Source organism: Magnolia sinica, chromosome 4 (genome assembly GCF_029962835.1).
Source record: "Magnolia sinica isolate HGM2019 chromosome 4, MsV1, whole genome shotgun sequence".
Classification (NCBI taxonomy): Eukaryota; Viridiplantae; Streptophyta; class Magnoliopsida; order Magnoliales; family Magnoliaceae; genus Magnolia; species Magnolia sinica.
Genome location: NC_080576.1, coordinates 98,113,474 through 98,125,770, shown reverse-complemented (window position 1 = coordinate 98,125,770; position 12,297 = coordinate 98,113,474). Strand labels below are relative to the sequence as shown.

The following is a 12,297-nucleotide window of genomic DNA, read 5'->3' as shown; positions in this document are numbered from 1 at the left end:
ATTTTTCTAACATGCTGCCCAACGACATAATGCCCACCAAATGAATGACATGGATCCATCAAGGTGTCCCATCGTTAAAATTCCAACTTTTATTTATTTATTTTGTTACATCTAGAAATTAAAATGAACTTGGATATGGAAGAAAGCAAGGAATACATACTCAAGGTTATTTTATAGAAACTTGGGTTCTTATAGGATGGTGTTTGGTTGTACCAAAAAAATGAAGGACAAGTACAAATTCATTAAAAAAAAGGAGAGGGAGACAATTCCTAAATCACAATGAAGGCCGATCAAGCCCTGCTACAGCTAGAGGACCAGTAGAGACAATTGGGCCCAAATCCCTCTGAGGAAATGAAATGTTTAGCCCTCTAGAAATGGTACTAATCTCTCTTAGATTGTGAGCAAAAGATACGCATCACTGAAAACATCGGAAATCCACAATAAAACCGTCCGGAAGAATTTGCACCAAATTAGATTAATTTATCATGAAATTTCATGAAATCTTATGCGTCTAAGTGAACCTTAATTATCTCTTACTTTTTTATTATTAATATTAGTTATCATGCATTGGATGAATGAGAGAAACACTAAATATTGAAAAATACATGGTCTTAGTTTTGAACTAAGAGAAAGTTGCAATGGGTTCATTTAATTTCTTTTCTTGATCTTTATTTGAGGAGTTCTATATAGAGCTATGGCAATTCGAAAACTTACAGTAAGGAACGATTTGCCACATCTGATTAGGTGCATTGTTCGGCTCCCAAAGCCCAACAACAGTGTTGTCCACTATTGTTCCCGCTCCAACGAAAGCATCCATGTTCAAGTTGTTGTTGTTTATCATCCTTATATATGTGAAGCCGTCACCTGCGCTCACGTTGTTCATCCATAGAATTGATTCGTCAAGAACACATAAGTTGTGTGAGCTGAGCTGAACCTGCAATGGTTTTTCAATCATAGGCAAGAAAGGGGGAAAAAGCTTAAGATGTGCATTGATTAAAGCTCTAATTATTGAAATATCAAGAAAAAACAAATACTCTCACCCTTTATTGAATCACAAAAAAAAATCGGAAAAGAAAAAAGAAAAAAGAACAGAAACTTAAAAGGTAAGGATGGTGTTATCCATGAAATTTCTTAAAAATAGGTTTCTGATGTTTGAAATCTAAATCAAGATCTAATTTCAAGAAATAATAAGATTATATGTATGTATTCATGCATGTATAAGTGTCAAATTACTAAGAAAACAAAAGATACATGATCCATCATGGCAGAGGAACTGTCGGCTTCTCTCATCACATGCTTAAAAGGATACATCAAGAGATGATGCTAATGATCTAATCTTAGAAACTATGAAAAAAGATTCAACTTCCAACACTACACCAGAAGCCCAAATCTTGTCATTTCTTAATTCATCCATCATGAAAGGTTTAAAAAGCATTTCCTTGACAAGTTTCAATCCCACTTATTCACATTATTCAATAATTATATAGGATGGGAAAGCAAACCATTCTTTTGTGCTAAACTTTATCTTCTAAATAGAAGTATTAGCTCGAAAGGTTCTTTTGCTAGGGAAAAAAGGGTTAAAGAAGCAGATCAAAACTTTTGAGGTTGGCATGGTTTTCTTCTTTTTATTTTTTTTCTTTTTTTTTTGAATGATGTTGGATTGCAGATTTTTCCACCTAAATATAGATCAAGCTGTAATTTGGCAGATTAAAAGGAGGGCAAAGTAGATAGGAAAACTCTTTCCATCATTGATAAACTTTAATGTTACTGGTTTCTTCCTAACTGATAAGATCTTCAAATGCCTCGTAACCTAAAAAACTCCAATAAGTTATCCAATCTGACATGTGTGAAATGGCAAATTATGCATGGTATTTTTACATGGTATGCCAAAACAAGTACTAATCATTATGCATTACAGGGCCTAAATAGACATTACAAAAAAAAAAAAAAAGAGTCAGTAAGAGCCTCGTAATGGGTTCGAAATAGATTTTTTCAAAAAGGGAAAAAAGGGCACCATAACAGCCTTTACAAGGTTGTCATAGCCTATAATCTAACAGTAACGGTGGTGGTTGTTACAGCCACCGTCATTGTTATGGAATGTGGGGTGCAGGCGGATAGCGTTTCATGTTATATTTTATTATTGTTGTTATCATTATTATTATTATGGACTGAGTGACACAATTACTAGACCGCGTCGAAGATCCAAAAGATGGATCCCAATAGTCCACTCAAATCAACCGCATGTGGGAAGACAAGCCAGTTTACCTCCTCAATCCAATGACGAAGATGGTATGCCAACAACACAATCATAGAAAAATGCGAGTGGACGGCTCCAATTAACATGTCTCATCTCTTCTTTCTCTTACCTCTTAGTAAAAAAATAGAAAGGGTGAGTGCTTAGTCCACTAGGGGGTGAGTGTATAACCCACTAGATGGAGGCTCGGGTATATAGTTCACTAGTTGGAGGAGCACTATACAGTCCACTAAATGGAGACGTGGGTGTGGAGCACATGCTGCCTAGTCTAAGGGGAGGGAGGGGCATAAGGTCCAAGGAAAAAGCACGCTTGCTAAATCCTCGCGATGTAGGGCCTGAGGCAACTGTTCGCTTGAGCATTTGCAATACGTCAACACTTAAGGAGGAGAGAGAGAGAGAGAGAGAGAGAGAGAGAGAGAGAGAGAGAGAGAGGCCACCGCCTCTCCCTCTACCTCCCACCTCCCCCCCACCCAAAAAAAATGTCTTGCATGGAATACCTTGTCCATTTCTCTCACTAGTATTTTTCAATATATTAACCATTCAAGATTCTAGTCAAAGCTCCATGTAATAAACTTTAATTTTATTATGCATACATACCTTCACGCATGTGAATGCCGCACATGCCCACACACATGTGCACCACCCACCCACACACCTACTCTTACCCATGTGCCATATACACATGCATACTCACACATACACTCATTACACAACTACTCACACTTTAAACCTACATACTTCTGTTGACTAGCGATAGTTGACTGTTGACCATTGACCATTGACTTTGACCATGGGACCCACATGCCACATATACCTCTACATCATCCCCTGTACACCTCATCCCTTGGTCTTGACCTTGATAAGGTAAGGCCAAGGCTTCTCACACCCTCAACCACTCCTACTAACCCCTATAGGCCCCCTCTCCTCTTCCATGCTATCTCCTCTTCACTCCCATCCCTCTCCCATGCTCTCTTTATCCCTCCTCTCACTCTTATCTCATCACACCTTACCTCCCATCACTCTCTCTCTCTCTTTCTTTCTCTCTCTCTCTCTCTCTCTCTCTCTCTCTCTCTCTCTCTCTCACCTCATTACACCTTACCTCCTATCCATCTCTCTCAATATATGTAAGGCCCACTCCCCCATTGCCAACTCTTCACACACCCAAGCTTAAAAATGAAAAAGAGAGAAAAAAAGAGAAGAAAAGGAGAGAGAGAGAGAGAGAGAGAGAGAGAGAGGAGCCACACTTCAAGTTATCCAAACCATTCATCAAAGGAATACTACACAAGAAGAAACAAGTGAGTATATCTCACACACTCTTTCCTATTTTTTTCATCTTCTCTTTACATAATCTCAGGCAAGAGGTGGCAAGCCACCTAGGATGGCTTAGTGGACAAAAAACCGTCATCCTTGAATATATGGTAATGATGTTAAGATCAGCCCACTAGGACATTTATTTTATGATGATTAAATTAGTTCACTTGAACATGTGTGAATGATGCTTGACTTAGTTCACTTGAACATGTGGTATGATGCTTAAATTACTTAACTTAGTTCACTTTCTTTTTTTTCTTTTTTTTTCTTTTTTTTCTTTTATTGTCAGTACACAGTGTTAGCCACCCTCACTAGGGGATCGATATCAAGATCTCAGTGTTGAAACGAGGTATCTCCACTCAGTCTACCACTTGAGTTATGGATTAGGGTGTTTATGATGCTTAAATTAGTTCACTTAAACAAGTGTTTATGATGCTTGAATTAGTTCACTTGAATATGTACATGTATGTGTTGAGGTATAGAGCCACATCTGGACAGGGCTGCTCGACCAGTCGAGTGGGCTGCTCAACCGGTCGAGCGGCCTACTAGACCAGTCGAGGGTTCACTCGACTCAAAGTCTAACGAGCTGAAGTTTTTTGGGTTCAAGGTGCTCGACCAGTCGAGGGTCCGCTCGACCAGTCGAGGGTTCGCTCAACTCAAAGTCCAACGAGCTGAAGTTTTTTGGGTTCGAGGTGCTCGACCAATCGAGGAGCTTGCTTGACCAGTCGATGTTATGTAGATTCATTTGTAGATTTGAAACAGACTGCGTAAATTTGAGGCAGTTTCGCAAGACTGTGGAATGGAAGTTGCCTAAACTATAAATAGGGGTCCTAGGGCTATTCTAGGATATGAGAAATGGTTTTCTAAGCTAGGTTAAGGGTTATCTTTGTGCATGGGAGCATCAAGAGATTAGTATATTGCTTATAATCTCGTTTTCTTCATAGTAGAAGTTTGCACCCATGGTTTTTTACCCTTATTGGGGTTTTTCCATGTACATTCTATCTTGTGGTTTATTTGGTATGCTTTGATTCTATCTCTAGATTATATTTCTTCTTGTTTATCGTTTATAGGTGAGATTGGAGATTGGATCTTGGTTCACTGGCGTTGTTGGCGTGCTGCACAACAACTGGTATCAGAGCTATTGATTTAGTTCAAGTGGGAGCGATGACAGAAGAAGGGAAAATTAAAATTGAGAAGTTTGATGGTTTAAACTTTACCTTTTGGAAGATACAGATGGAGGATTATCTATATTAGAAGGACCTCTATATTCCTCTAGAAGGAAAAGAGAAGAAACTAGAGAGGATGACAGATGATGAATGGTCTTTATTGGATCGGAAGGATTTAGGAACAATTCGACTCTCTTCGTCTAAGAGTGTCACCTTCAATATATCTAAGGTGAAAACCACAAAAGAATTAATGCAGGCTCTAGCTACGATGTTTCAGAAACCCTCAGCGTCTAACAAGGTTCATCTTATGAAGCAGCTCTTCAACGTGAAGATGTTAGATGGTGGGAGTGTGGCTGAACATCTAAACAAGTTCAATACAGTCACGAGCCAATTGGAATCCGTTGGCATTATTTTTTAAGACGAGGTCAGGGTGTTATTGATCTTGTCCAGTTTGCCAGACAGCTGGGATAGTTTGATGATTGCTATGAGCAATTCTTCACGGTCGACAAAGCTGAAATTCGATGATGTGGCCGGTCTAATTCTCAGCGAAGAATCTAGAAGAAAGGAATTAGGAGTTTCAAGGGATTTAGGAAATGCTCTAAACGTTAAAGGAAGAGAAAAATCTTTGAATAAAGGAGGCAATAGACATGGGCGTTCTAAGTTGAGAAAGAAGTCTAAGGGACCAAAAGGTAAAGATAGGTGTTGGCATTGCGCGAAGAAGGGATACATAAAACGTAATTGCAGGGCACTTAAGAAACAAGAAAGAAGCTCTCAAGGTGGAAAGGATTCAATGAATCTATCTGAGGAGAGTGACACAAAGGCGTTGATCTTGTCTCTTGATGCTAGGAATGAGTCTTGGGTCATAGACTCGGATGCTTCATTTCATGCCACTTCATGTAAGAAAGTTCTGCGTAATTATGTATCAGGTGACTTCGGGAGAGTCTACCTGGGTGATAATGAGCCCAACAGTATTGTTGGAAAGGAAAATGTTCATATAAGTCAGAAAGACGACATGACTTTGAAATTAAAGGATGTTAGACATGTATCGAGTTTGAAATGAAACTTGATCTTAGTGAGGCAGTTGGCCGATACTGGATATGTGATGACATTCACCAGTGATTCCTGAAAAATCACAAAAGGTGCCTTGGTGATATCTCGAGGTAAGAAGGAAGGTACTTTATACGTGACTTCAAGATCGTATAGTTCACTCACAGTCGCATCAACTGGAGTGTATGGGCAATTATGGCATCAGAGGTTGGGACATATGAGTGAGAAAAGGATAAAAGTACTATTGTCAAAAGGGAAGCTACTAGGGCTAAAGTCTATCGACTTGGAATTCTGCGAGGACTGTGTGTATGGAAAAAAGAAGAGGGTAAGTTTCAAGAAAATAAGACACGCTCCAAAGATGCATCTATTGGAGCTTGTACACACTGATGTGTGGAGACCAGCACAAGTATCATCTCTTGGTGGCTCACGTTATTTTGTTTCTTTTATTGATGATGCTAGTAGAAAACTGCGAATCTATTTCTTAAAGCATAAATCTGATGTATTTGATATATTTAAGAAGTGAAAAATAATGGTAGAAAATAAGACAAGTAATACAGTAAAATATCTCGGATCAGATAATGGGAGAGAGTACTATGATAAGAGGTTTGAGGAGTAATGTGCATCAAATGAAATCAAATATCAGAAAATGATTCCAAGGGCACCGCAACAGAACGGTGTGGCTGAGCGCATTAACAAAACTATCCTTGAGTGTGCCAGGAGCATGAGGTTACATGCAGGATTGCTTAAGACATTTTGGGCAGATGTTGTGAATATTGCCGCATATCTCATCAATAGAAGTCCCTCAGCACCATTAGAAGGTGGGCTACCAGAAGAAACGTGGATTGGAAAAGAAGTGAACCTTGCACATTTCAGAGTGTTCGGTTGTACTTCATATGTTCACATTGATGCAGAGCATAGAAACAAGATGGATGCGAAATCTAGGAAGTGCATGTTTATAGGCTACGGATAACATGATTTTGGCTACCATTTTTGAGATACAGAGAACAGGAAAATCATCAGAAGTAAAGACGTAATCTTCAATAAAAAAGTGATGTATAAGGACAGTGTGTAGTAAAATAAGGCCGATGAGAAAGAATTCGTAGAGTTGGAAACATGCATAAGAGCATAGTGAGGCAAAGCCGTAGACACTATTTGTGAGGAGGTCTACTCGGGAGAGGAGACCCATGGTTCGATACTCATCCTCCTTACATTATCTACTGCTGATAAATAATGGTGAACTAGAGTGTTTTGAAGAAGCATTACAGTCAGATACACGAGTTAAGTGGGAGCAGGTCATGGATGATGAGATGGGCTCTCTTGAGTCTAATCATATATGGGAGCTAGTTACTCTACTTATGGGTAAGAAAGCTCTTTATAACAAGTGGGTTTACAGACTGAAGAAGGAGCACAATGATTCGAAATGGTACAAAACTAGATTGGTTGTGAAAGGGTTCCAACAAAAGGCAGGTATCGACTTCACTGAAATATTTTCACCGGTAGTGAAAATGTCTACGATTCACATGGTCTTGAGTATAGTGGCTACAGAGGACTTTCATCTAGAGCAGTTAGATGTTAAGACAACCTTTTTTAATGGAGACCTTAAAGAAGAGATATATATGCATCAGTCGACATGATAAGTGGCACCAGAAAAGTAGAACAATGTGTGTAGACTGAAGAAGACTTTATATGGCTTGAAGCAAGCCCCGAGGCAGTGGTACAAGAAGTTCGACAGTTTCATGTCGAGAAACGGTTTTAGGAGATGTCACGCAGAGCACTGTTGTTATTTGAAGAAGTTTGATACGTCGTACATCATCCTTCTTCTGTACGTTGATGATATGCTTGTGGCCGGATCAAGCATGAAGGACATCTCAGATCTCAAAAGACAACTATCTAGAGAATTTGCCATGAAGGATTTAGGAGATGCAAAACATATCCTAGGCATGAGGATAAAGCGTGATAGGGAAAACAGGAAACTAGTTTTATCACAAGCAGAGTACATACCCAAGGTACTTGATCAATTCAGTATAGGAGGTGCTAAGTTGGTTAGCACTCCATTAGCCAATCACTTTAAGTTTTCTAAGGGGCAAGGTGTGAAGACGCAGGAGGAATGGAACTACATGGCTAAAGTCCCATACGCGTTAGCTATTGAGAGTCTCATGTATGTTATGGTGAGCACGAGGTCAGACATTGCTCAAGCAGTGGGAGTTGTTAGCAAGTTCATGAACAACTCAGGGAAGGAACATTGAGAGCTATGAAGTGGATCCTTAAATACCTGGTAGGTATTAAGGATGTAGGGCTGTGTTATGGAAGATCGAAAATCAAGCTACAAGGCTACGTAGATTCAGATTTGGCAGGAGATATCGACAGCAGAAGAAGAAGTACAGGATATGTCTTTATTCTGGGTAGTGCTGCAGTCAGTTGGGTTTCTCAGTTACAAAAGATAGTATCTATTAGTACAATGGAAGCAGAATATGTTGCAGCTACAGAGGCGTATAAGGAGATGGTGTGGATGAAAGGTTTCATACAAAAGTTGGGAAAGAAGCAAGTAGATTGCAAGTTATACAGTGATAGTCGGAGTGCAATACACTTGGCTAAGAATTCATCCTTTCATTCAAGGACTAAGCATATTGACATCAGATATCACTTCATATGTTCATTACTGGAAGATGGATCGATTACTCTGGAGAATATCCATACAAGTGAGAATCCTGCGAATATGCTGACCAAGGCGATCACACGGGAGAAGCTGAAGCTCTGTTCAGCTTTGATTGGTCTTTAGGCTTGAAGACGGGGAGATGGTGCATTTCGAATGTAGAAGACGAAGGTTTATGGTGATGTGTCTCCAAGTGGGATATTGTTGAGATGTGGAGCCACATCTGGATAGGACCGCTCGACCAGTCGAGTGGGCTGCTCAACCGGTCGAGTGGCCTACTCGATCAATCGAGCATTCGCTCGACTCAAAGTCCAGCGAGCTGTAGTTTTTTGGATCTAAAGTACTCGACCAGTCGAGGGTCCGCTCAACCAGTCGAGGTTACGCAGATTCGTTTGCGGATTTGATACAGACTACGTAAATTTGAGGCGGTTTTGCAAGAGTGCGAAAGGAAAGTTGCCTAAACTATAAATAGGGGTCCTAGGGCTATTCTAGGATATGAGAAAGGATTTTCTAAGCTAGGCTAAGGGTTATCTTTGTGCATGGGAGCATCAAGAGGTTAGTATATTGCTTGTAATCTCGTTTTCTTCATAGTGAAAATTTGCACCCATGATTTTTTGACCGTTGTTCCGGTTTTTCCATGTATATTCTATCTTATGGTTTGTTTGGTATGCTTTAATTCTATCTCTAAATTATATGTCTTCTTGTTTATCGTTTATGGGTGAGACTGGACATTGGATCTCGGTTCACTAACGTTGTTGGCGTGCTGCGCAACAGTATAAATGATATTCAACTTAGTTCACTTGAATAAGTGTTTATGATACTTGAATTAGTTCTCTTAAGCATAGATGAGTGATACTTGACTTTCACTTGAACATGTGCAAATGATACTTGATTTGATTCACTTTAGCATAGATATATGGTGCCTATGTTGGTCCGCTTGACCATTGGTTAGTAGTGCACAAACCAGCCCACCCTACGTTGTGTGGCGATGACTAAAATAGTTTGCCATTCAAATGTGATGTGTGTACAAGATAGATCAATATTTAAGTGTATTAGTATGGCAAGTAAGATCCATGAGGTGCACATTATATGTATGTGCAAGATACTCTTGCTCCGGTGGTAGACTCTTAGGAGTTCCAACTCCCGGTCAAGGGTTCGAATACCCAGAGGTGGTGAAATTCCACTAGCGTGAGTGTGTGGGGTGTGTGTGTGCGTGTGTAAAAAAAAAAAAAAAAAAAACAGTTAGACTATTGCTCAAGTGTACAAGTGCAACAAACTATACAATGGTGTGTGCAAATTAGACCCTTTATTGAATGTGGAATCTTGTGTATACTAGCCCTTTACTGAAGTAGCAAATCATGTATAAATGTACCATTTGAAAACTTGTTGAATGAACTTTCTCTCGAACTATATATGCATGCGCATCATGAAATGGCTGGAAATTATGAACTCATTCAAATAGCACATTGAGGTAGTTTGGATTTATGAGCTCTTGTCAATGGTTAGAATCTTGAGATAGTTCGGATATTTCAGCTCATGTGAATGGTTAGAACTTTGATATGGTTGGAAATGGTGAGCTAATGTTGATTTTCTAACTCATCCATTTGTTTTGAACAACATGGATGCATGATTTTTAGGCCATGAGATCTAAACAATGGGTCCACTTGATGGGAAGCTTTCACTTACAATGTGTCATATTGTCACATGGGCTTATAAGTTCCATGTTGGTGGCCATGGCCTTCTTTGTGGTCTTGACAAATCTCATGTTTGCCTACCAAATCTCAAAGAGAAATGCAGTGGCCAGACCCATTATGCTCTCCGGCATCTAGATTAAGCAGTAATTGGAGGAAACTACATTGCAGTACTGAAGTTCTTCCATCACTTAAAAAAATGAAAAGCTATATATTTTTTTCCCGTATAGAAAGGACTGAAATTGAAATAAAGAGCATATACTTACAGGGAGTTTAGCACTGATGGGATGCTTTAAAGCCAGATTAGTAGCTTTATTGATGAGAGAAAAGGCATATAAGCCTGTTGCTTTCTGCATCCTCGTACTGTATGTCTCGTCCTTTATCCAGTGCTGCAACACAAAGCCAATAAAGAAATAAATGAATAAAATATTATGAAAAAATACAGATGAAAAATATTAGGAAAGTTTTATTTCTTGTATATTCTTCCTTTTATTTTTAGATCCCTTTATCTGGTGTTTGATTGTAATTAGATTTGATAAGCCTGTGATTGATTGTTATCACCCTAAAAATATCAAAACTGACCATTAATAATTTCAACGATGTTTAGCCATAGACCCACTGGGCCATGCCCTAAAATGATGAATGGTTTGGATTTGCAATAAGCATCAAGAAAGTGGGCCCACCATGAATATCAAAACTGGACCATTGATAGTAAGGATGGTAAGCCACCTACCCACCTGAACCCGGAAGCGGATTGCGTAGTGAGTAAACTCTGTGGGGTCCACAGTGATTTATTTATTTTATCCACTCCTTCCATATAATTTTATGGCCTGAGCCCAAAAATAAAGCATATCCAAAAGCTCAAATGGACCACACCACCGGAAACAGTGTGAATTGAATGTCTACCGTAGAAAAATTATTGAGGGCCATAGAAGTTTTGGATCAAAATTATATTTGTGTTTTCCCTTTCATCCATGCTTCTTTTTTTTTTTAATCTTCTGAACAGGTTGGATGACAAAGAAACATCACTGTGGGGCCTAGCAAAATTTCAATGGTGGAAATCATTATTCCCACTGTTTCCTGTCGTATGGTCAACTTCAGCTTTGGATATTCTTCATGGTTTCAACGCCTTAAATGAGCTGGGAAATGGATGTACGGTGTGGATAAACCATATATATTCACAGTGGGCCCAACAGAGTTTACTCAGCACGATAAGAGCTTAGTGAGTAACTCTGTAGGCGCGATAAGTTTTAGAAGCCAGAAAAAAATAATAATAATAATAAATAAAAACATAAAAAATAAAAATCAAATCCTCACGGCCCACAGGCCATATTAATGTAAAAATGAAAAGTCAAAAAGCGAAATGAGAATCAGACCTGGCGAGGGTCAGTTTTATCGGACTCGGCCATAACAACCATCCCATCTCTTACAGTAAGTGAGTAACCTGTGTTTGCTTTGCTGAAAATTCTTAGGGTCCCCATCTTCTGCCTCTGACCGCAGATGAACAGGAGTAAATTGCACTGAAATAAAAACAGACCATATTAAAATTAAATTCTAAAATGATCTGATGGAACAAAAGAAAGAATTTTACCATATGAATTCTCTTACAACAAGTAAGGCCTATTTTGAAAGTAGGATTAAATGGCATGGAATTACATTAGATGGAATTAACACCATCGTTGCATGATGATTAAAACACATGCATCAACATGGGCTCAAAGATGTAGTGAACTTCAAAATCCACCAGAAAATATCCTTTGGTATCTACTATTGATAGAGGATGATATGATATTGGGAATCCAATATTGGATATCATTTACAAATGCCTGACCGAATTTGCATGACCAAATGCAGTTACATGCCACCGAATCCCACACACCAAATAGCTCTTCGAAGTCATTTCTATGCCCACGAGTTTTCAAGTGACTTTTACCTGAAAATGAAGTAGGTTGTGATGTTTTTTGGTGTAGATGGTGGGAGTATATATAAGAATGGTCTTTTTCTTAAAACCGCCTGTCTTTAAAATAAGTTATAGAAATAAGCTTGCTTTCACAATATTTAAAGTAACCACTCTAATTAATGTCTAGAGGCAAAAATCCAAGCTTTCCTACTATTGTACCGAACGGAAGGTGTTGTACGTTAAAAAGAGTCAATTGGGCCTACCTATATGTGTGT

The 12,297-nt window shown here is 39.0% G+C and overlaps 1 protein-coding gene across 1 annotated transcript; it reads right to left on the bottom strand.

Moving 5' to 3' along the window:
* Window positions 1–667: 667 nt before the first annotated feature.
* Window positions 668–11,636, bottom strand: LOC131243466 (ricin B-like lectin EULS3). Its single transcript, XM_058242839.1, has 3 exons — window positions 11,499–11,636; window positions 10,389–10,511; window positions 668–934 (listed from the first exon to the last, which is right to left on the bottom strand). The coding sequence occupies exons 1-3, from the start codon at window positions 11,601–11,603 to the stop codon at window positions 683–685; spliced, it is 480 nt and encodes a 159-aa protein (XP_058098822.1). The 5' UTR covers window positions 11,604–11,636; the 3' UTR covers window positions 668–682.
* Between the last annotated feature and the right edge of the window lie 661 nt (window positions 11,637–12,297).

Excerpts from the sequence above, each read along its gene's own strand:
- LOC131243466 (XM_058242839.1), bottom strand. The coding sequence starts at position 11,603 with ATGGGGACCCTAAGAATTTTCAGCAAAGCAAACACAGGTTACTCACTT. Across the intron at positions 10,512-11,498 it reads ATAAAACTGACCCTCGCCAG|CACTGGATAAAGGACGAGAC; the intron begins GTCTGATTCTCA and ends TTTGTGTTGCAG. Across the intron at positions 935-10,388 it reads CCATCAGTGCTAAACTCCCT|GTTCAGCTCAGCTCACACAA; the intron begins GTAAGTATATGC and ends AAACCATTGCAG.